At 31.5% G+C, this 25,138-nt stretch overlaps 1 protein-coding gene across 8 annotated transcripts in view; it reads right to left on the bottom strand.

The window, feature by feature from the left end:
* The window catches only part of LOC132728907 (myelin regulatory factor-like), a 91,730-nt gene that overhangs the window by 31,327 nt on the left and 35,265 nt on the right, over positions 1–25,138 (bottom strand). For 5 of the 8 annotated variants that reach the window (XM_060714624.1, XM_060714619.1, XM_060714621.1 and 2 more), the window contains 2 exons: positions 11,192–11,449; positions 9,057–9,193 (listed from right to left, as the gene is read on the bottom strand). In XM_060714624.1, the coding sequence (XP_060570607.1) occupies positions 9,057–9,193; positions 11,192–11,449 (395 nt within the window). Of the gene's footprint in view, positions 1–2,464; positions 2,609–3,477; positions 3,672–9,056; positions 9,194–11,191; positions 11,450–14,704; positions 15,189–25,138 lie in introns of those variants that run through there. The other 3 variants (XM_060714622.1, XM_060714625.1, XM_060714628.1) reach the window with 3 other exon arrangements.

The raw sequence follows: 25,138 nt of genomic DNA, 5'->3' as shown, positions 1-25,138 counted from the left end.
TTGACTTTGAATCCAATATTCAATATATAGATTAAAAATTTCTTCTGACTTTGGGACACTGTGTTAAATAACCAATAATCTAAGACTAATGTATTATGCATGTTTTTTTTTCAAATAAAAAAAAAAGCCCTCCACGATTATAGTTTTTCCGATGGTTAATTGAAATAAAAGGTATGTTTGTTTGATGATTGTTACATTTAACAAATGGCCTGAAACAGCTTTTTGTGATTTAATTACTGCGCTTTAGTACTTGGGACAATGACAAAATTCAAAGTTAAATAAAGCTTATTGTATTACAGGTTTTGTTTCAAAACATGATCGACGGCCATACTGTGCAATGTAATCTAGAACTATTTTTATTGAGGAACTATTTTTTTTGTTGCCCATGAATACAAAGAGATCACCTGGTGCAATTCTATTTGATAGAACTATTTTTTTTTCCTAGCTCATGAATAATTATTGTTAATAATTATTAAAGAACGGCTTACCAGAATTTGTGTCAGATTACAAAATATAATTATTCTGGTCATAAATAAAATATCCTCTAAGCATATAAAGCACTGTAACAAGCTACATTATTTACGAAGAACCTATTTTTAACTTCAAAAACATTCACAACCCTTATCACAGTCTAAATGAAATGGCCATTTAACATCATCAAAATCACCTCCGCATATTCATACATCTTAATATCTAAGAGCAATATTTCTGTTCTCAATCTAACCAAAAACTCCACCGACTAACAATTTTTTATTACAAAAAAATGACAAAGAAAACACTTTTATGTTTAAGATGTAAGGAAATAATACAAATTTTATGATGAAAGATATTTGGAATATTTGGCCGAGATAATAACATTTAAATATTCCTCGCCATTCGTAAAATTTAACAATGATACAATGAATTTTACTGTAGTGGAAACCGAGATGGTGCTTACATGAAAGGTTCTATTATCTAGTGATTGACTGATTATTATCATACCACTTGAACTGATTATTTCTCAACATGTTTTTTAAATAAATAAAGTAATTTTCATATATTAACATCTTTTTTATTTTGTTTATTTGTATGTTATTTATTTATTTATTGATGGTTTATTTATTTATTTGTTTATTTATTTTTCTATTTATTTATTTATTTATCGCTGGTTTATTTCTTTTATTTAATGTTATTTATTTATTTATTTATTTATTTATTTATTTATTTATTTATTTATTTATTTATTTATTCATTCATTCATGCATTTATTTATTCATTCATTTATTTATTTATATTTATTTTATTTATTTTATTCATTTATTTATTTATTTATTTATTTACTTATTTTGTTTATTTATGTCTGATGCCTGTATGATGAAAACATGACATATTTATTTAGTTTTCCTCTTCAACAGTTTTCTATTCATGTCTTTTACTTGTGAAAGTAACTTTCTTGAAATGAAAATTTTATCATTATCATCATTATTTCCATTATCTTATTTTATTATCTATTTTTTATTATATTTTTTATCTATCTATATTTATTTTATTTTTTATTATTTACTTTAATTATTTATTTTCATTTAATAATCTATAATAAATTGGAGCAGTTGTTACAGTAAATTATGACTTCTTTAAGTATCTATAAGGGTTAAAGGTCAATGGCATGTCAGGGTATTGAATATTCATTAACCTAATTATAACCCTGTTGAATTAGCGTAATGGTCATGCCCACTAATACTAAATTACTATTTCATTCCTATAATGGTAAGAAATTTTTTTTTTTATTTCCTAAAACTTATGGTTAGAAATGACTTAAATTCATTTACTTCTAAAGACAGAAAAAATTACTTTATAATTTTCTTGTAACAGTGAACATTATTTAATTTCCTTGTATGGTTGAAATAAATATCTGCATCGTTTTGTTTTTTTTGAAAATATATTCAATATGTAAAACCAAGATATATAAATAAATGTAAACTAAATCTATTTCAAAATCAAAAGCTTTACTTAATTACAATTATTAGAAATATTTTTAACTTTTAAATAAAGAAATATTTATATTATCTAATTTCCATTACCAAATATTCGGTGTTTTCATTTGACACATATTTTACACCATTATTTTTTTATTTGGTTAATGTAATTCACTTCTTGTTGAACATTTTTTACGGTAAAAGATAGAAAATTACAGAAAAATGAATAAAAAACTCTGTATCTCCTTTGAGTAAGTTGAAAGTAAAATATATCAAAGCTTGAAAAATAATCTATTTTTAACATAACATAATTTTATTCAAAATTAAACAATAAATATGTCAAAAACAATCATGAAAAAAAATAAAATTCTTTTCATGTTCTTTTTTTTTCTTTCCTTCCAATCAATATTCTTAATTGTCAATTCAATTTTATACACTAAATAATATTCTATGCACCTTTTTTGTACCGCTTTTTTCCATAAAGTAAGGTGAAAGTAAGTATCAATTACCTTAACTTCAACGTGAATTTCATATATTATATAATAATTCCATATTGACTTGAAAATCATTACCCTGTCTAAATTTCTTATAAACAATTTCTATGAGATAAATTTAAAACATTTTCAAAATGCAATATAATGAACATCCATCCGTAATCTCCTAAAAGACCGTAATTAATTCTAAGTGGAAGGCGCGTACGGGTTTTCCACCTTTTTTTAACGATCTCTTTTTTTTCTTTATTCGTATTATTTTTCTACAATATGATTTGAAGGATATAAATAATCAGCGTATTATAGTTGTAAGCATGCATCACACAGCACCTGACCTTCGACATACGATCCCGCTACAGCACTAAACTTCGTAACATATTGCGATGTCGCCGGCTGTTGAAATCGTATTTTCCAAATTTCAAAAGAAAATAGCTAGGTCAAATATATGGCAGGTATATAAAAAAAAACCTTCAATGTAATTTTCTACTGAAAAATATCGCTCATTCTATTTATCCTCGACACTAAACATATAGGATCTGTTGTCGGGTTTTTCTTCAGATTTAACTTTATTATTTTTTCTTTATTCTTGTACTTATGACAAAATTTAACAAAATGTAAGCACTATTTTCTATAATATTTAATTATTTATAAATAAATATTTGTATTATTATTTTTGACGGTTAAATATTTTTATAAATTATGATCACATTGCAAAATATATGAATCCTTTAGCACGTCAGCATGTTCTCGGTTTCAATCGGAAAACACAAAATTTATAATTTATTTATAAATATAAAAGTGAACAATTGTACCACCAACCTGAAATGCTAGTATATGTACATAGAACAATACGATCAAATTCATTTTTAATAAAGAAACGTTTTGAAGACAATAATAATTTTAGTTTGCTACACGAACATGCATGTTACGTTGACATCAACATGCACAGCGTACCTACTGTACATGTTTGTGTTTGCGACAAAACAAACACTCAATCGCAACGAATCATCCACTTCTACATTTTAACTTACCATTTTCACCAAAATCAATCCCATATTCCCAATCATCGAGCCCGTTCTGTAAAAACTGACCACTTTCGGCCATTTTGTCTTACTTCTTAACTCTTTTAAATCAAATAATTTCCGCAAAATCATTACAATCGTAACCAACCATGTATCTAAAAAATAACTTAGACATTATTCTTTTGCCTTTTCAGGACTAAAATTGCAGTACGTTAAAAAATTACTGTTAATTGCGTGTAACAGATATGACGGCCGCCACAATAGGGCTATTTTTGACAAGCCTGACAAAACCTTACCAGTTGGTAATTTGAATGAAATAGTCAATAGTTCAACCTGGTTTGTAATGTTAGACGTCCTGATTTTCCACGTAACTGCCTTTAATAAATGCTGTTTGAAATGCTATACGTGTCCCATTGTTCGTAGTAAGTCATAAGTACGGCACATATCACATAAATAAAAGCCGATTATACGAATGGCGTGTAAATTTTATGCCTCGTTTAGCTAAAAATTAAATTAACTGTAAGTGTGAAATAATTTAATAACAAATGATTGACAATATAGTAGATGTATGTAACATCGTGTTGATGTTTCAATACAATCATATTTGTAATTTAATGAACTCACTGATAAAAAAAAAGTAAATTATTAGTTGTTTTTTTCAACATTGTGAAAGTAAAAAGTTTTTCACCTTAAAGGGACTCCACTGAGGTTTTTTTAGACTTATGATGGGACTGAAATATTTTTTTCAAGGAGCAAGAAAATCCAAATGATGCAGTTTCTATTGTTTTTATCAATATTTAAAATACTATTGGAAAATGTGCCCATTTTAGACCTACAACATGTATCCACTTTAATAGACCTTTTACAAACTTAACCTTGCTGAATCAAATAAAAAAAACTGTTCAATACAAACAAAAAATCTACTAAAAAGAAACAAAAAGAACTTCCAACTAGAAATAGAAAATTAAAAAGAACTTCCAACTAAAAATAGAAACAAAAAGAACTTGTAAAAGAAACAAACAAAAGCCAGCCAACAAAAAGAACTGCTTTAAAGTAACAAAAAGAAGTTGTAAAAAAGAAACAAATAGAATTACTGACTAGAAACAAAAAGAAAGTTCTGCTTATGAACCAAAAAAGAACTGTCAAATAGAAACTTAAAAATAATTTCTTCTCAAAAGAAAAATAAGAACTTTACATTAGGAAAAAAAAACAACAAAATGTTCAATAAGTCATTATAGAATTGAAAACATACAAAAATCTACACAGCTATCTTAAGATTTATTTATAACTATTAAATTGGGAGAATAAACAGAAAAGGAAATGGGAAAAGGCGAAAAAAAGTAAACTTGAAATCTTTTTATGAGTAAATAATGAGGCTTAAGAATAAATGTCCGTACCAGGTGAGGTCCGAACACACCATTAGTTATACTGACGTTATCAGATGAACGGCTTTTTGGGGCACTGACAGTGCCTAATACCAAATTTCTCTTATTTATTTATGAAACGAGACTACCCGATATTAAAATATTCTACATTCAACATTACTGTGTTGACATTTTGAATACTCTGACAGTAACAGGAGTAAATGTATACATCGCAATGCGACACTCTTTTTAAATTGTTTTGAAATATAACCTCTATCATATGCATAAGTAATTAATAATTAATGACTGAAGAGTCCTCGACTGTGCATATTTAAGCAGGTGCAATTTCATAATTAAAAGTCAAAAACCAATTAACGAAATTTTGTTTTCTTTTGTTGGTGGGGTTATATTTTTTTTACGGCTGGAGCCCTCGTTATATCCCTAGCGCTTTCTTATTGCGATAAAAACAGTGTTGAATCAATCCATCAAATTACATTTGTACTTCATTTTGTAGAAAAATAGACTTGTTAGCACAGTGAAAAAGGTAGCTAACGGTGTAGATCCTGTGCCTGTCCCTTTTAAGGTTTTAAATATCGGACAAGAAATATATGCGAAATCAACCAAGTATGGAAAGTAGTCGAATCACCATGCCATATTATGTCAATGCATTTTATTTATAAAACCCAACCAAAAGAAGAAAAAGAAACTAGAATCAAATGTGTTTAATTTTCTTTTATTAAATTTTCTAGAAACAAAGAGGTCAATGGAGCTTATCTAAATGAAGTTTTTCTTTGATCCAAAGTCAAAAGTATGCTAATTGCTCACAGCTGCCATAAAAGTTTTATCTTTTAGCCATTCTCATTTCCTTCAATTCTTTCAAGTTTCAGTTGATAAATAAAAGATTGTTTTGAGAGGGCATTTGGTTATATGTCACGGTTCAGAACTGTTCACTATTAAAGGAAGAAGTGTTAGTGGCCGGATAACTCAGTCGGTAGAGCCGCAGAACTGTATTCTGAGGGTCCCAGGTTCAAGTCCCTGTCAGGCTGCATATTTTTCTCACACTTTGACATTTGGCACCAGGAACAGGGGACAGTGACAGCATGAAGTTCAGAGTTTAATTTACAATGCTCTGTAACCCAGAGAAATTCGAGGATGAATTTCTATATAGCAGGGGAGTATGTCACAGTTTAGAACAGTTCATTATATAGGAGAGAAGATGTGTAAGCAGTTAGATAGGTCAGTGAGTACAGCCCTGAAAAGGTATTCCGATGGTCACGGGTTCGAGTTACTGTCAGGTGAGTTACTGTCAGGTCGCACATTTTTCTTACCCTGTGACATATATCCTAATAAAACTTATAAAGGTCTCAGAATAACTGGTGAAGGAAGAATTCAGGTATCTACCCATACATTATTTCAGGTACATATAACCTCTTAATGGATAATCCCACAAACATACCATCCCCAACCACCCAAACCCCTACCCAATAAAAAAAAAATTCTTTGCAGAATTTGAACCAACAGCAATAATGGGTAATTAGTTCAAAGTCAACAACCTTAACCACTTGACCATAGTGGCCCACATTTTGATTTAGAAGAAAAATTCATTTATTTATATTTTCTATTATTAAGTTAAAAACACCATACCATTATCTTACTGTCCAATGTTAATCATACGCTCTTACCACACTTAATTAATATCTTAAATGGACTTTCCGTCAGACTCTCTCAATTCCGTCAAAACTATTTATCTATTTGAAATATTTTCTAACTGAATTGTCAATAGTGCAGACCATGATCAGACAGCATGGATGACTACCAGCAGATCTTTGTCTGCACTTGTCATCTGGGTAGAATCTGTTGTCGCTAATAGGCTAAGGGTTTAAAAACTTATCTTAAAGGGACTCAACTGAGTTGTTTTTTTGACATGACAGGACTGGAAATAATTTTTCAACGTAAATGTTCCATTTGATGTAGATCTTGACCAATAACTTGTGTGGAAAATTTCAGATCATTTGCTCACTCCGTTTTTCCAGAATAATTATTCTAATTGTGAAAATATCTCCAAACTTGAAAAGCGTTGCAACGCTTTTTACTCAAATCTGAATGAAATTCAATTCATTTCTTGGTATTTTTCTTAATTATCTTTCGCGTATCTTTCTTTAGTCTTTTAAGTGCCCCAGCTGATCTATGTAAGAAATTTAAATTTTGTGTTTTTATGCTTTTTAACCTCAGTGGAGTTACTTTAAGTTCTTTGCTACCATTGTCTGGTGATTATCAACGCTAAGATTACCAATCCTTTATTTTCAAAGTCGTACATTACATGTATTATTACACAATTTAAATGACTTTTGACAACAGAAATGCACGCGATATCAAAATCTCTTACGTCACATGACCTTTTTATAGAATTTTGTCCTAATTTAGCGTCGACCTCTCTTTTTTTTGTCTGCATTTTTTCATAGATTTTATTTCAAGATTAACATGAAATTACTAATCTGTTTGCACTAATGAATCCTATACATACACGAACATTTTAAAATATGTAAATGACGGTCGAAATAAAGAAGATATTTTGCTATGTATGTAAGTGAAAAATACAAGAATTCTTCAAAATGAAAGTGAAGAATGTACGAATTCTTCAAATGAAAGTGAGAAACATAAAGAAATCTTAAAATGGAAGTGAAAAATATAAGAAATATTTTGATGAAAGTGAGATATATTCAATATTATTAATTATAATTCACTCTTCTTTTTTGTTTCATTAAAACTGTAGATGTTAATAATGAAAGATATTACAGTCTGTCCGTTGGTGATATAGTTTGATTACAGTAAAACTCATCATTAAAGATACAAGAAATATAAAATTTGAATTTCTTACATAGGGCACTTATTAAAACAGAAAGATATGAAAATGATAAATAAGAAATAGATTCAGAAATAAATTGAAAATTGTAGTGTACTGTCATGCTATTCTTAGCCCTTTTTGAGCGAAAAGTGTTGCAACCCTTTTCAATTTTGGCTCATTTTTCACAATTTAAATAGGTATTTAGGAAAAACAGTGTAAGCAAATGATTTGAAATTTTGCACACAAGTTCTTGGTCTAACCTATCAAATGGAACATCAATCTTGAAAAATTATTTTCAGTCCCGTCATGTCAAAAAATCTCAGTGGAGTCCCTTTTAAATGTTGACATTTAAATCAAAACAGGAAAGCAGTAAAGTAGTTATTTTTTATCACTGACATTATAAACAAAGGGTTTACAAGCTGTCACAAAAACTGATTGAAGATAAATTAGAAAAGATGTTGCCCTGACACTAATTATAAATGAGCCACGTTATGACAAAACCAACATAATGGGTTTGCGACCAGCATGGATCCAGACCAGCCTGTGCACTGCGCAGTCTGATCAGGATCCATGCTGTTCCCTTACAGACTCTATAACAAGTAAAGAAACTGCTAGCGAACAGCATGGATCCTGAACAGACTGCGCAGATGCGCAGGCTGGTCTGGATCCATGCTGGTCGCAAACCCATTATGTGGGTTTTGTCATGACACGGCTCAAATAATATGATAAAACCATGAAAACCTGTGAAGTGCCCAAGATGATATATGTTAGAATTCAAAATTTTATGCTTAAAGCCTTTCAAACCTCAGAGGTGCTTCTTTCAGGTTTGAACAAGTCATGACCCTGACATAGCTTGAAGATGGATGATTTTGAGTCATTTCATTACAAAAATGTTACAATGCCACCATCCACCCCTTTATATACAATTATGTACAGTGTCACATTCAATTAAAGGGATTCAGAGGCAGTCCTTTATACAAGTGGTACCAACCCACTGCTACCATTCTGACTGGTATATTGAATGACTGGTACCAACCATTGCTACCATTCTGACTGGTATATTGAATGACTGGTACCAACCCACTGCTACCATTCTGACTTGTACCAACCCATTGCTACCATTCTGACTGGTATATTGAATGACTGGTACCAACCCATTGCTACCATTCTGACTGGTATATTGAATGACTGGTACCAACCCACTGCTACCATTCTGACTGGTATATTGAATGACTGGTACCAACCCATTGCTACCATTCTGACTGGTATATTGAATGACTGGTACCAACCCATTGCTACCATTCTGACTGGTATATTGAATGACTGGTACCAACCCATTGCTACCATTCTGACCGGTATAATAAATAACTGGTACCAACCTTGGTGAGTATTATGATGATTATTTGTGAGCGAATGGTTGCTAGAGTGAACGTGATGGTTCGTCTGTCCATTTGTATGAGGATGACCGTCCGGTGGGGAGTACGGCTCCGAATCTGGTGGACTGTCCGGTAGAGTTCTGAAAATAAATAAAAATGCATTCAGCACAATTACAATGGTTTAAGTAACTGCAAAACCATTGGATTTTAAGTGACACTGATACGTTCATAAGACGCAGAGGTCAAACTGTCTCTTCCCACCTTTTTGTGAAGGAAAACTGCAGATGCCCCTCGTGCAGTGCATTGTATTAGGTAAGGACGAGAATAAATCTAAGCAGTGCTTCATACAGAGACTGTTCATGACTCATGGAATATGGTAACTACTTAAAGATGAACAAAACAAAGGAAACCACCAAAACACTCATTATCTTTTTAAGGTGATCACAGAAATTACAGATTGTGACAATAATAAACTTTGAAACATTTTGCATCCCAGCATAACAAGAAAAAAGATTTTACGAAAAAGATTTTAATGTATGATTATAATAAATATATATGAATAAATTATAATAATCATGACAACATATGCAAAGACTTTTCTTTTCTTTTTATAGAAAGTGTTGTATTTTTTTTCGAAAATAAATTTATGACAGACAGCATTTAAATATTTTAAAATAAAGCAATAGCTGCTTATCAAATACATTAGTACTTTAAAGTTGAAAAAAAATATATGCATAAATAACCCTGGAGGAAAGTAATACGCAAAATCTGGGTTCAATTTGCAAAGACTAATTTATTTTCGACACTTAACAAGGGGAGTTAAGTACGGATAAGAATCTTTTAAAATAATAGCCTTGGGTTAGAGTAGTTAACATAAATAATGTGTTCGCTAATAATTATAATCTGATTTAAACAAATTTTAACATGGTACGACGTGTATATTTGTTGAATATTATAACTGACGTTCATCGACAAGCTGTATTAATAGTTTTAGAGACACTCGTCTTGTCCCTACACTTGCGTCGTAAAAAAAAACTTTTTATCAATCAATCAGATGTGACGTTTCGATTCTTTCTAAAGCATAAATTATTTTTATGAATAATTGTTAATAATTTATCGATTTCATACTCTTTTTTTTAAAAAGTAAAAAAAATAATATAACCGAGTAATTAATATGAATATAAAATAGTTGACACTACTTACTAAATATTAAAATACAATCATGTGTATTGATATATTATACAGGTACCTATGAATTGTAATCAATTAAGTAACTTTTCAGATAAAAAAGTTAAAAAGCAAACCAAGCCTATTCAAAAATTAGAAAACACACTAAAAACATGTAATTATAATAATGACAAAATAATGACAAAAACAAAGTAAGTTTTAGCTGATAGTATAAATATATATATCTGTTGGGGAGATAACTCCTGCACATTGATAATCCCAACATTTGATATTCTATTTTTAAAGATCCTGCATGTTGTAATTAAGGATGTAAAAAAACAGTTAAGTGAAGTTTCATTTATGTACATAATTATTTTTCTAAAACAATTTTCAAACATCCAAGAATATGTAAAATACGAGGTATCATCAAAAAGTTCTCTGCCCGATATAATTCTTGACGACCAAAAGAGGCCACTAATGATGAAACTTTGGTTCAGTTCAGGCAATTCTGACTGATATCAGTCAGTGCACGCAGTTTCATCGTTAGTGGCCTGTTTTGCCCGCCCAGGCCGCTCATCATCTCCAATGCTCTCTTTGCCCCTCTTAAATTAAGCAGCCCATTCTTTATCACTTTATATCACTTATTGGGCTTTGTTATTTTTAATAGATTAATTACATGTAGTGAAAATATATATCAATTTTTAATCTTAAACCTATATTATTATTTTGCAAATACGACTTTGTTTACATTTTGCTACTTTTCACTTTCTGTACTACTTTGCTTAAGTGAAAAACATTTAACATTTGCAAAACCCAATTTTTTAAATGTTACAAAAGACAATTTTGCCTTTCTATATAAGGAAAAATTAATTGTTTCTGAGACATAATGTGCCTTTAAATAAAGTGGAAATTAGTAATGAATGTGTTGCTTCAACATTGTTAAATTAGCTTATAAAACACCAACAACTTACGTGTGTAATATTGGATGATTATCCATATATGGTAAACTTGTGTTCATATTTGTTTGTCTCTGTTGTTGTTGTTGTTGCTGCTGCTGGTTACAGTACATACTGTTTGGTGGTGAGCTCTGGACCTGTGAAACTGTCGTCTGCTGCGTACCCAGATGAGATCCAAGACCCCGTAAATGAAGGTTGTTAATCTTGAACCCATTACTGTTGGGGTGAGGATGGTTATAGGCAATGGCTGAAATCGCCTCCTCCGGCATGCATCTGAAATTGTAAAAGAAACAGACGGCTGTTATATAATTGCAAAAGTTTGACCTACTTTTGAAGGAAAACTCTTAGTATAAAAACTGTACAAACTATACAAGAAACCACATCTTATAGTCATAGCATCTCGTGATATAAAGTGTATATATGTCAGCTGCTGGTAACTATTTAAAAAGATAATGAGTGTTTTGGCAGTTTCCTTTGTTTTTCTTCATCTTTAAGTAGGTACCATATTCCATGAGTCATGACTGGTTCAACAAACATGCCACAATGAGGATTGCAGATATAGATCAACATTAGATAAATAAGATTGGCAAACGGCAATCACCATCAATAACATAATCCTCTCCATACTGAACATGTCAAACTAAAGGCATCTATGCCTTATTTAAAAAATGTCCATTTTTAAAGGAACTTGCAGGGCTTCCACTAATGGAGTTTTGGGAGTAATTTACTCCTTGAATTTAGCTTGTAACTTCAAAAATGTAGCGCTTTTCCTTCTTTACCTATATAATGTGATTTCCAATGTCACACATTTTGCAGTCTCTGACTTCCAAAGTTTGGAACTCAATGGAAGCCCTGACCTCGACTGAGGTCCAAAAGCCAAAAAAAAACCATAAAATTTGACCTTCTTTCATAGATCAACTAGGACATTCAAAAAAAGATTTATTATAGAAATATACTCAGAAATGTCAGAATTGAAAATTCCCTTTAATATAAACAATGTTAACAAAGGATGTCATAATCAATTAATTTTATTCAAAAGCCTGGATCAGACATCCAATAGACTTATTTTGGAATTAAGAATACATCTGGCTTTCCCAGCTAATGGGGGAACAAAAAAACTTTTACAGTTTCAGCTTCCAAAATAAGCAAAACATAGTTACGGGCTTATCTATTGTGACCGTTAGTGCACTGTAAAGCTATCTGTAAAAGTTTGTTTGTACCAGAAAAAAACATATATTCTGAGTTCTAGATAAGAACTGACCGAATTTAAATTTTGAATAAAGTTTTCAATATCTCAAAAATGACATTTGAAAACATTTCTACATTTGCTGTTTCTAATTATTGATTATATTTGCCTTCCATTAAGGTCTCTAGAAAAGAGACAACCTGCCATGTTAGATGCTTTTGATTATCTAAACATTAAATGTCAATAAATACAAAAGTGTCAAAATATAATTAAGTAGGAAATATTACTAAAATCGTTTTGACAGAAACACCTACTGGGTAAATAAATTCAAAACATTATCAAATTATCAGTACATAAAATATGAAAGACATCCCCGATGAAAACGTCACATGACTATAAGGTTTCAAGTCAGCCCAGCTTGCATGTAAACACTCAATACTATTAAGGTTGCCTAATTTCATTATTATTTTATTACATTGTATTATTATTTCTAAATTGAGATTTCTTTAAATTAATATCAGCAATGAATATACAATATATATACAGTAGAACCTTGGTAAAATGGCCCTCTGTTAACTGACCTCCTCTCAAAAGAGTATAGATTTTTCCTTTTGTAAGACTACAAAAAGTACCCTGAAGACGGCTGTTTAATGTTGGTATATAAAAGGAATTTTAAGAATTTTCAGATGAGTTCTTATTTTTTTACTTCACAATAAATTTTACCTCTCTTAAGCAAACACCTCTTAAAATACATTTATCCAAATAAATTATCCAACATGATAATAATAATTTGCTTTTTGCTTTGCATGTTGTTTTATTGTAGTTGTTTTTTGTTGTTTTTTTTGTGTTGTTTTGTTTACTTTGTTTTTATTTTTTGTGTTTTTTTTTTTTATTTGGGGGGTTGGGGGGGGGATTGGGGTGGGAGATGGGTTGGGGTTTGCTTAAGTTTTATGGTTTTTTGGCTGTGTGTGTTTTTTTTTTTTTTTTTTTTTTTTTTTTTTGGGGGGGGGGGGGTTGCTTTGAGTTTTATGACAATGAGACAAGACAGAGCTGAGAAAGAAGTTTTGTAACCTCGAGACTGGGTGTCAAATGAGGAAACATGGTGATGACCCAAGTAGGTCTCAAACCCTTGATCTCTGGGTTTGAGAGGCAGACACTTTAAGCACAGTATTAGCTTTAAGCTTATTGAAATACTCTCGAATCCATTCCTGGAACCAACCAGTACTAAGCAATGAGTGTAAAGTTTCTTGGTCACAGAAACAACGACTTGCCCCTGACGGGGTTTGCACCCACACAGCCATCAATCCTTATATTACTAGTCCGACATGTTACCCATCGGCCACACTGCCACACAGTATTAGAAGTCATTATTGATCCAGGTCAACATGACCCAGTTGTATACAAATTGTTGATATTTTAAACAAGAAATCCCAAAAATAGTTATTTGAGACTAAGCAAATATTGGGTTTTCCACACCTAATCCAGGGGTACAAAACAAAAACTTTTACTGCTGTAACAGCTTCAAAGTGCTGAACTGGTCACAATATAAAGTTCCACTAGCTTGTTCTATATGTTTGTATACCCCCCCCCCCCCAGCCTCTGGATTAGCTGAGAGAGAGAAAAAAAAAATGTGTGGATTAATTCTATTACCAAAAGACAGTTCCTACTCTTCAAATTAAAGGCAGGTTTACCTGAGATTTTTTTTTTTTTTTCATTTGAAAGAAAGGGATAAATATGTGTTTTATAATGTTGTAATACCTGATTAAGAACATTGTGACATGCTTATATTATACAGTATATAGTGCTGAATGTGAAATAACTTCTAAGGTACTAAGGTAGAAACATGTAAACAAAATGATTATTTTAACTAAGGAATCTATACAAATTTAAAATACTAAATCACTACACGGTACTTATTGCAAAATAATATGCAAGAGAAACAACAGAGGTTCAGTTATGACGCCAATAATTTTTTTTTTTAAAACAAAGATAAAAAGCTTATGAGAAATAAAAATAATAGCATTTTTGACACTTAATGGGCCTTTAAGGCATCATTCATAACATAATTTAAGCTACATGTACAGGTATATAAGAAAATAATTCAGTGGCGCCTTTAAACCATGGCATAAAAATAAAAAGGAATTGTAATATCTAAAAGGAATGTACTTTTAATACAAATTCAAAATGAAAAAAAAAAACTATCAAAAATATTATTTAATCGTTATTATCAAATTTTTATATTCACTGGCCTCGATTATTGAGTGAGAAAAAAACAATCTATTTATAAAAGTAATCAACTAATTAATCACAGCTGCCTAAGGGGCAATAACTAATCTAAATACCTTAGCATCTTTTCCTCCGGGTAGCCAAATTGATACATCTTCGTATCAGCGCAAATCTAACTACAAACAACAAATCTAATTCTTAACACTGTTTAAAACACCGAAACAAATAAAAAAAAACCCGTTCCTTTATGCTATAAGTATGAAAACTTTGACACAATGCCACTCGAAAATAAAAAGAAAAAGAAAAACGCCAAGAGGAAAAAGTCACTTGTACAAGAAGATCTAGTTTCACAGTCGTTCAAGCCGACGTAACTTCCAGATATATGTGCTCCAATTATATACACTAATAAAAACTTGATATACGTATTATGAGTGTAAGAATCCATTTGCCGAAAGAGTACATTTAAAGTAATATACGTTGTTTTTTTTTACATCCGAAAATAACAAAATGTGTTAGAAAAGTTGTCGAAAACATCTACGAAGGTTCTCGTTACTAGATCTATTGAATGATAAACATTTAAGCCACCCTCTTTAGCATTAAAAAATCGTCGGCAGTATAAAAATAAATAATGACCATTAAAGTTGAGATTTTTTTCACGGATGAATACTTGTCAAATTTTTTATTCTTCATCTGAAATAGTGAAATATTTAACAGTATTTGTAGGTACATAGTACCATTGGGGCGATTATCCGTGTAGAGTAATTGATCGTCATTTTCGTATTATAGTCGATCTTTCTCGCCCCGGGCTACCTCCGTGGTTTGAAAGGATAATATTAGGTTGGTGCATCGCCGTACCTGTTACTCATTCAATTAAAATCGCATAGATATCTACCCCAAAGTATATAAATTATATATCAACGGTGATTCATTTTTTTTAAAACCTACGATATCTGTTTAAAACTACTTCTAAAAGGCAATTTAGCTACGGCAAAATATTTTAATGGAAAAGTCAAAAATTGTCTGACTGCAAAGAGTTGTTTTGAAACATTATCGTTTTTTAAAAGCATTTAAACATTTATATTTTCTATAGATATTTCGGTCATATTGACACTTGTAAAGGTCAAATAACTTTCCAGTTTTACATTTGCGCAATTTTTTAAGATTAGTTATATGTGATCCACATGTATTATTTTAGACACCAGAAAGTAGGACTATAAAAAAATAAGTACATGTACCTTATGAATGAGCAATAATATTACTGCCAACCATCTTTAAAATACTGAACAAAACTTTCATAATATTCTGAGGGAATATCTCACATCTAAACTATATGACCAATCACTATTGAGAATACAATTATTGCCTCAATTATACAAAAAACTTAATTATGAAATTAAACTTTAACTTGCTGGTACCAAAAGTAAATTCATTACTATTTTTCGACAATCCTCAGCTTAAATAAATTCATGAATATTTTTTGACAATCCTCAGCTTAAATAAATTCATGATATTTTTTGACAATCATGAGCTCTCAAATGATGTGAATATCTCTGCTGCAGCAGTTTACAAAATTTTTGTACGGATTTTGAAATAGAAATACATTGGAATATTTAATATATGTTTAAAAATCATCTTTTGTTTTAAGAAAAAGTTAAGTGTATATGAAAAAATTTGTGATTTTCAGTACACTTTAAAAGACTTAGTAATCTCCCCTATTGAAAAAGAAAGAAAAAACGACTTCCAGCTGTAACAATAACTTTGCATGTGTTTCAAAACAACACCTGTTGTAAATGTCAGAGGCAGCAGACTCCCAACCAGACTGATAGCAGTTAAATTTTATAACTGTGACCTTGAAATATGTTTTAATAAGAATTGAAGTTTGCATGCGTAAATTTTCAAATACACACCACATTGTTTCCAATTAACGCACCCACCCTCTCTTATTACTTATGTTAGCACCCCAACCACATTTTGTAGGAAAAAAACTCTTATACATTCATTATCCATTTCAGAGCAATCCAAAACATCCAAATATTTTTTATTTAAAAACAACAATAAATGACACCCACGTTATGTCAAATCATTAGAGAACTATAATCTTGTGTTATATATTAGATTATAATAATAAATAATGATTTTTATAATTGAATTATTTATTTGATTATCATGTTTTATAAAGCACATATTTATAATTTTTATTAGCGCCGGGGCGTTAAATCAAGTGACAGTACAGTAATAATCAGTGGTAAGGTGAATTAAAGGGGGTTAAGGAGAGGCTAAGAAAGTGGCGAGAAAAAATGTGGGGGGATAAAGCATGTGGGGTGAAAAAAATCTGGGGGGATAAAGCATGTGGGGAGAAAAAAATTGGGGGGGGATAAAAATGTGGGGGGGGGTAAAAATGTGGGGGGATAAAGCATGTGGGGAGAAAAAATCTGGGGGGATAAAGCATGTGGGGAGAAAAAAATTGGGGGGGGGGATAAAAATGTGGGGGGGGGATAAAAATGTGGAAGGGATAAAGCATGTGGGGAGAAAGAAAAATGGGGGGATAAAAATGTGGGTGGGGGGGGTAAAAATGTGGGGAGGATAAAAAATGTGGGGTGATAAAAATGTGGGGGGGGGATAAAAATGTGGGGGGATAAAAATGTGGGGGGATAAAGCATAAGGGTTTAGGGTATATGGTTCATGAACTTCATGAACCTTTAAAGAAGTTTGCTTAGAATTATGAACACAATATCCATCTTTCAAAGTTCATGAACTATCTCTTTAACAAAATTTAATTCTTGAACATTTCAAGAACCTGATTATGGTTTTGAAAATTTCAGAAATTGTCAAAATTTATAAAAAGAGACATTTATGATCATTACCGTATATCAAAATTTAACGCTTGCATTAAACCATCCATTTCTCCAATTATTCATATGTAAAATAGACTGCAACAATCTCTGCAGCAGTTATTCTATAATTAGAACAGCCATTATAAATTATGTTTATAAACCTTGTCTAAATCATTTGTATAAATGTGAAATGTTTTGTTGTTTGTTTGTTTTTTATGGTGTAAGTAAGGACATTTATGCTGGAGTTTTATTGTTTTTTTCCCAATTGACAGATGAGAATGTACAGACGAGAATGTAGCTTGTGCATAAAATAAACATTGTACATTTAAAACCACAGGAAATTGAGCGTTTATATATCATATGATGCTTGAAATTTCTCGGTAATCCTAAAACATGATGTGAATGGACTGTAAACATGTGCTGTATAATAAAATATGGCGGAAAAGAGGAATAATCTTGAACTTTATTTGAAAGATGTTTTTGAAAGTGAATGTAAATTCAAAATTGATTTGCAAGAAACGGCTTTTATTCAGAATGGTATAGAGTCAATAGTGTTGAAACTCGTGCAAAAAGTTTTAGAAGATGACCCAATTTGGACATTTATTGAAGAAGACATAGTATTGTTTAATTCAGATGGCGGGGAAATATCTAAAAGGGAGGGAGACATACTCAAAGTGGGCAGTTTTTACGAAGGTACAAAAAATAATTTTCCAGATGAGTTTGATATCATTTGTGTGCTTTATAATTGCGAAGAATCAAATTGCATGGATCCATATAGCAAGCTTAAAGAACATCTTGTACGAATAATTGCCTGGACAAGTGAACTAATTACAAGATGCGCTGATTACTTTGAGAAAAGAGAAGATAAGAATAACATAAGTATTTCTTCTAAAGATGGAGCAAGAAAAATTTACTTTGATAGGTATTGTGGAAAATCTCGTCCTGCTATGACAATGAATTTCATATATGAAAACGAATCTGGTGAAAGAAAAGATATTAATGTAGATGTGGTCCCGACAATTGTTATAAAAGATAAAAATCTAAGACAGATCGTGGATAAATATTGTCCTCTAGAACCATTCCGAGAAGAAATATTACAAACTGGAAGCATTCTCATGGTACATGACAGTATCACATTCACAGAAACAGAAGTTCACGTCATGCGAGATGTTCTTTCACAAAATCATAAAATCGTGTACCGTCTTCTTAAATATCTAATAAATGGAAATAATGAGGAGCACGGGAAGATACTTACTACGTCAAATATAAAGCTATACTCATCATATATGATAAAAACAATGATGATTTTTCATCACTATAAGTGTGCAGAACCTGACACGGAAGAAATAGGTCAATGTTTGATAGATGTACTGAATGACATGTGTATTCACAAAAAAGCCTCCACTTTTCCAAAATTAATGAAACAGAAAGAAAACTTTGACAACGATAGTACAAAAAAACTCATCTCTTAGGAGAACTTGAGAAAATGAGGGACCAGTTATTAGAGATGCAAAAGGCTGTGGAAGTATACGATTATAAAAACTGCAAGAAAGCAATGTCGCTAACTGGCGCTTTTTTTCAACGTTGTAGAAATGTCCGTCCACCTGACAACTTTGAGGATGACGACGAGGAACTGAGTGCGGTATCACCTCTCCTATAAGACTTAAAGGAAAAAGAGTTTCTCTGTACATGCGAACTTTTTTTCGATGATCAAGTGGGAGATTTTTCTTCAAAAAGAGGGAGATTTTAGAATTTGTAACAAGCAAAGAAGAAAGTTCTGACATCAAAAATAGGGAGATTTATTTAGCAGGGTTCATACAGACATCCAATGCCAAAATTCGAGGACTTTTTAAGCACTTCTTAAGCACATTTTCCCATTTTTCAAGCACATTTGTTGCACATATACCGACACAATCTTCAACCTATGATGGATAGTTTGTTCACCATTTTTTGTTAAATACACATTTTCTAACATTATAGAAGAACAACTAAGGGTGCATCAAGTACAGATTAGTTCAAAACAACTGCAATTTGTCTACTTACTGTTACCTTGAGTAAACAATTCATTGATTTTTGATACTAAATTGGATCTTTTTTTTATTTTGTTAACAATTGATTTTTATCAAAACTATGTCATTCTGTGATTCAAACATTTTCAAGCACATTTTTAGCAAATTTAAGCACTTTTTAAGCACTTTTCAAGGGAGTAATCAAATTCAAGGACTTTTAAGCACTTTTTTACATTTTTAAGCACTTTTTAAGAAAGAGACTCAAACTAAAGCACTTTTTAAAACTATACGAACCCTGTTTAGTTTGTGAAAATACCCCTTATTTTAAGAAAAATCTTTGAAAATATGGCTGCAGAAAGTGGGAGTTTCCCACTAAAAGTAGGAGAGTTCACATGTATGGATCTCACATAAAAGAGCAAGTATAATCTCCCTTTGTTCCTGTATTAAAGACAATTTTTCAACAAATAATTTTAGCGTGTACATTAAATAGAGTCTTTCCATATTCTACTTACCAGGGTCTTTCAAATTCTATTTGAAAGACCCTGTACTTACATATGACATTGTACAAAAAACAAAACTTAAAACTCATAATTCCAACTTAATTTTTTTTAAGGTTCTTACAGGGTGAGAGAAATCACAGTACAGCCTGACAGGGATTCAAACCTGGGACCCTCAGAATACTGTTCCTTAGCTCTACTGAATAATCTATCTGGCTGTTTTATGCATATTTTCACATAATAAGTTATATAAACAGTGCTAGACTGTGACATACTCTACAATTATATTGAAACTTGTCATCAAATTTTTTATGGGTACAGAGAACACACTTTTTGCATTGACTCTGGAGCTATAATTATACAGTCACAGTCTCACACAAGGTCCCAAATGTAACTAGATCAGAGGTATAAAATTAAACATTCGAAACATGTAAGTTTATGATATTTGAGCCACGTCATGACAAAACCAACATAATGGGTTTGCGACCAGCATGGATCTAGACCAGCCTGCGCGTCCGCGAGGCAAGGTCAGGGGTTTCTAAATGTGAGGATACAATCAATTGATTTATTACATAGATAATACATGTGGGGCACGCAGAGACAAATGATTACATAGTAACTTTTTTATATCCTTTTAACTCTAAGAAAAATGTCTGTTATAAATTGCTGACTGTTTTAAACTTTATATTTTCTAGAAAAAGTAACCAAAACATTATTTTCTTTCACTTGATAGGAATGAAATGCATTAACAATCCTTGATATTAAGAATACAATGATTACATTTTTTGACTGGAAAACTCATTGAAAATGGACACACAGAAAAAAATGAACTGTTTTTCAAATGAGCAAATCAATAGGGATTTTAAATCAATACGCATTAACAATATAATTGGTCGCCTGCCTGCGGCAGGCTTGACCAATTATTTTTGTTAATACGTATTATTAAACACTAATCTATACGTAAAATAGACTGCTTCTGAATCTCATGTTTCTGGCATGCAGCAGTTATTCTATAATTAAAACAGCCGCCATTATAAATTATGTTTATAAACCTTGTCTAAATCATTTGTATAAATGTTTTGTTTGCTTTTTTCTTCCTGGTGTGAATAAGAGGACATATATGCCGAGGTTTTTTGGGGGTTTTTTTCCATTGACAGACGAGAATGTAGCTAATGTGCATATTAATATACACTATACATTTAAAACCAAAGAAAATCGAGCATTTATATATCATATGATGCTTGAAATTTCTCCTAAATCACGATGTGAATGAATTGTAAACATGTGCTGTATAATAAAATAATATGGCGGAAAAGAGGAATAATCTTGAACTTTATTTGAAAGATGTTTTTGAGAGTGAATGTAAATTCAAAATTGATTCACAAGAAACGGCTTTTTTTCAGACTGGTGTAGAGTCAATAGTATTGAAACTCGTGCAAAAAGTTTTAGAAGATGACCCAATTTGGAGCTTAATTGAAGAAGACATAGAATTGTATAATTCAGTTGGCGGGAAAATATCAAAAAGGGCAGGAGACATCCTGAAAGTTGGGAGTTTTTACGAAGGTACAAAAAATAATTTTCCTGATGAGTTTGATATCATTTGTCTGTTTTATTTTTGCGAAGAAACAAAATGCATGGATAGCCAGCTTAAAGAACATCTTGTACGAATAATTGCCAGGACAAGTCAACTAATCAGAAAATGTGCTATAGACTTTGAAACCAGGGCAGATAATAAAGACATTTGTATTTCTTCTAAAGATGGAGCAAGAAAAATTTATTTCGATAGGTTTTGCGGAAAATCTCGTCCTGCTATGACAATGAATTTCATATATGACAACGAATCTGGTGAAAGGAAAGATATTAATGTAGATGTGGTCCCGACAATTGTTATAAAAGATAAAAATCTAAGACAGATTGTGGATAAATATTGTCCTCTAGAACAATTCCGAGAAGAAATATTACAAACTGGAAGCATTCTCATGGCACATGACAGTATCACATTCACGGAAACAGAAGTTCACGTCATGCGAGATCTTCTTTCACAAAATCATAAAATCGTGTACCGTCTTCTTAAATATTTAATAAATGGAAATAATGAGGAGCACGGGAAGATATCAAAAAGGTCAGATATAAAGCTATACTCATCATTTATGATAAAAACAATGATGATTTTTCACCACTATAAGTGCGCAGAACCTGACATGGTAGAAATAGGTCAATGCTTGGTAAATGTACTGAATGACATGTGTATTCACAAAGAAGCCTCCGATTTTCCAAAATTATTGAAACAGAAAGGAAACTATGACAAAGATATTACAAAAAGACTTCTTCTTTTAGAAGAACTTGAGAAAATGAGGGACCAGTTATTAGAGATGCAAAAGGCTGTGGAAGTATACGATTATAAAAACTACAAGAAAGCAATCTCAATAACTGGCGCTTTTTTTCAACGTTGTGATCACCACCAATTACCTGATAATACTGAGGATAATGAAGAGCAATTCGGTGGGCTCTTTCCTCTCTTTGGAGACTTATAGAAAATAGAAGATCTCACATAAAAAGCTAGTATTATCTCCCTTCGTTCCAGTATTAAAGATGATCTTTCAACAAATAATTTTAGCGTGTAAATTAAATACAATATTTCCATATTCTGCTTACATGTTCAGATGATGTCACCCTGTTTATGACACCAGTATATGTCACCATGTTTCTGACACCAGTAGATGCCACCATGTTTCTGACACCAGTAGATGCCACCATGTATATGACACCAGTAGATCTCACCATGTATATGACACCAGTAGATCTCACCATGTATATGACACCAGTAGATGCCACCATGTATATGACACCAGTAGATGCCACCATGTATATGACACCAGTAGATCTCACCATGTATATGACACCAGTAGATGCCACCATGTATATGACACCAGTAGATGTCACCATGTTTCTGACACCAGTAGATGTCACCATGAATATGACACCAGTAGATCTCACCATGTATATGACACCAGTAGATGCCACCATGTATATGACACCAGTAGATCTCACCATGTATATGACACCAGTAGATCTCACCATGTATATGAAACCAGTAGATCTCACCATGTATATGACACCAGTATATGTCACCATGTTTCTGACACCAGTAGCTGTCACAATGTATATGACACCAGTAGATGTCACCATGTTTCTGACACCAGTATATGTCACCATGTTTCTGACACCAGTAGCTGTCACAATGTATATGACACCAGTAGATCTCACCATGTTTCTGACCCCAGTATATGTCACCATGTTTCTGACACCAGTAGCTGTCACAATGTATATGACACCAGTAGATGTCACCATGTTTCTGACCCCAGTATATGTCAGCATTTATGATTATGACCATATATATCAAATGCTTGAATTAAACCATCTATTTCTCCAAGACCAATATTCTGAACCTGTTGAGGCTGCAAAAGTTATCTACTTTAATTAAGTGAAATATTCTGACAGCAATGTTGTTATTTTTTTTGTTGCTTTTACATTTCTATTCTATGAAATTCCTTCCCATAAACATATACACAATCATGGATGTAGAACAGACAGCAGTAATCTTGTATTTCTCCCATGCAGCAGTTATATAATACACATTTTTTTATGCATGTATAATTAGAACAGCCGTTATAAATAATGTTTATAACCTCGTTAAAATCATTTGCATATATGATAAGTGTTTTGTTTTTTTGTTTTTTTTTTATGGTGTGAGTAAGAGGACATTATTATATGCTAATCTGTTTTTTAACAATTGACAAACAGACATGAATGACAAGACGTATGCTTGTGCATAATGATATACATTGTACATTTAAAACCACAGAAAGTCAAGCGTTTATATATTATTTTATGCTTGAAATTTCTCAGTAATCCTAAAACACAATGTGAATGGATTGTAAACATGACTGCTGTATAATAAAATATGGCGGAAAAGAGGAATAATCTTGAACTTTTTTTGAAAGATGTTTTTGAGAGTGAATGTAAATTCAAAATTGATTCGCAAGAAACGGCTTTTATTCAGACTGGTGTAGAGTCAATAGTATTGAAACTTGTGCAAAGGGTTTTAGAAGATGACCCAATTTGGAGGTTAATTGAACATATCATAAAATTGTTTCATTCTGATGGCGGGAAAATATCAAAAAGGAAGGGAGACATACTCAAAGTGGGCAGTTTTTACAAGGGAACAAAAAATAATTTTCCCGATGAGTTTGATATCATTTGTCTGTTTTATTATTGCGAAGAAACAAAATGCATGAATGGCGAGCTCAAAGAACATTTTGTACGAATAATTTCCCAGACAAGTGAACTAATAAGGAAATGTGCTATCAACTTTAAGACAAGGGAAGATAAGAAGAACAGAAGAATTTTTTTTGAAGTTGGAGCAAGAAAAATTTATTTTGATAGGTATAGCGGAAAATCTCGTCCTGCTTTGACAATGAATTTCATATATGAAAACGAATCTGGTGAAAGAAAAAATGTTAATGTAGACGTGGTCCCTGCAATTGTTATTAGAGATGAAAATCTAAGACAGATCGTGGATAAATATTGTCCTCTAGAACCATTCCGAGAAGAAATATTACAAACTGGAACTATTCTCATGGCACATGACAGTATCACATTCACAGAAACAGAAGTTCACGTCATGCGAGATCTTCTTTCACAAAATCATAAAATCGTGTACCGTCTTCTAAAATATTTAATAAATGGAAATAATGAGGAGCACGGGAAGTTATCTAGTACGTTAGATATAAAGCTATACTCATCATATATGATAAAAACAGTGATGATTTTTCATCATTATATGTGTGTGCAACCCAACACAAAAAAAATAGGTAAATGTTTGGTAGATGTTCTGAATGACATGTGTAAACATGAAAAAACCTCCACCTTTCCAAAATTATTCAAACAAAAAGAAAACTATGGCAGTAATGATACAAAAAGACTTCATCTCTTAAAAGAACTTGAGAAAATGAGGGACCAGTTATTAGAGATGCAAAAGGATGTGGAAGTATACGATTATAAAAACTGCAAGAAAGCAATCTCGATAACTGGCGCTTTTTTTCAACGTTGTGGCCACCACCAATTACCCGATAAAACTGAGGATTATGAGGAGGAATTGAGTGGGCTCTATCCTCTCTTTGGAGACTTATAGAAAATAGAGGATCTCA

Source organism: Ruditapes philippinarum, unplaced genomic scaffold, assembly GCF_026571515.1.
Source record: "Ruditapes philippinarum isolate M1 unplaced genomic scaffold, ASM2657151v2 ctg4444_1_1_1_1, whole genome shotgun sequence".
Classification (NCBI taxonomy): Eukaryota; Metazoa; Mollusca; class Bivalvia; order Venerida; family Veneridae; genus Ruditapes; species Ruditapes philippinarum.
This window is presented reverse-complemented; position numbering and strand designations above follow the sequence as displayed.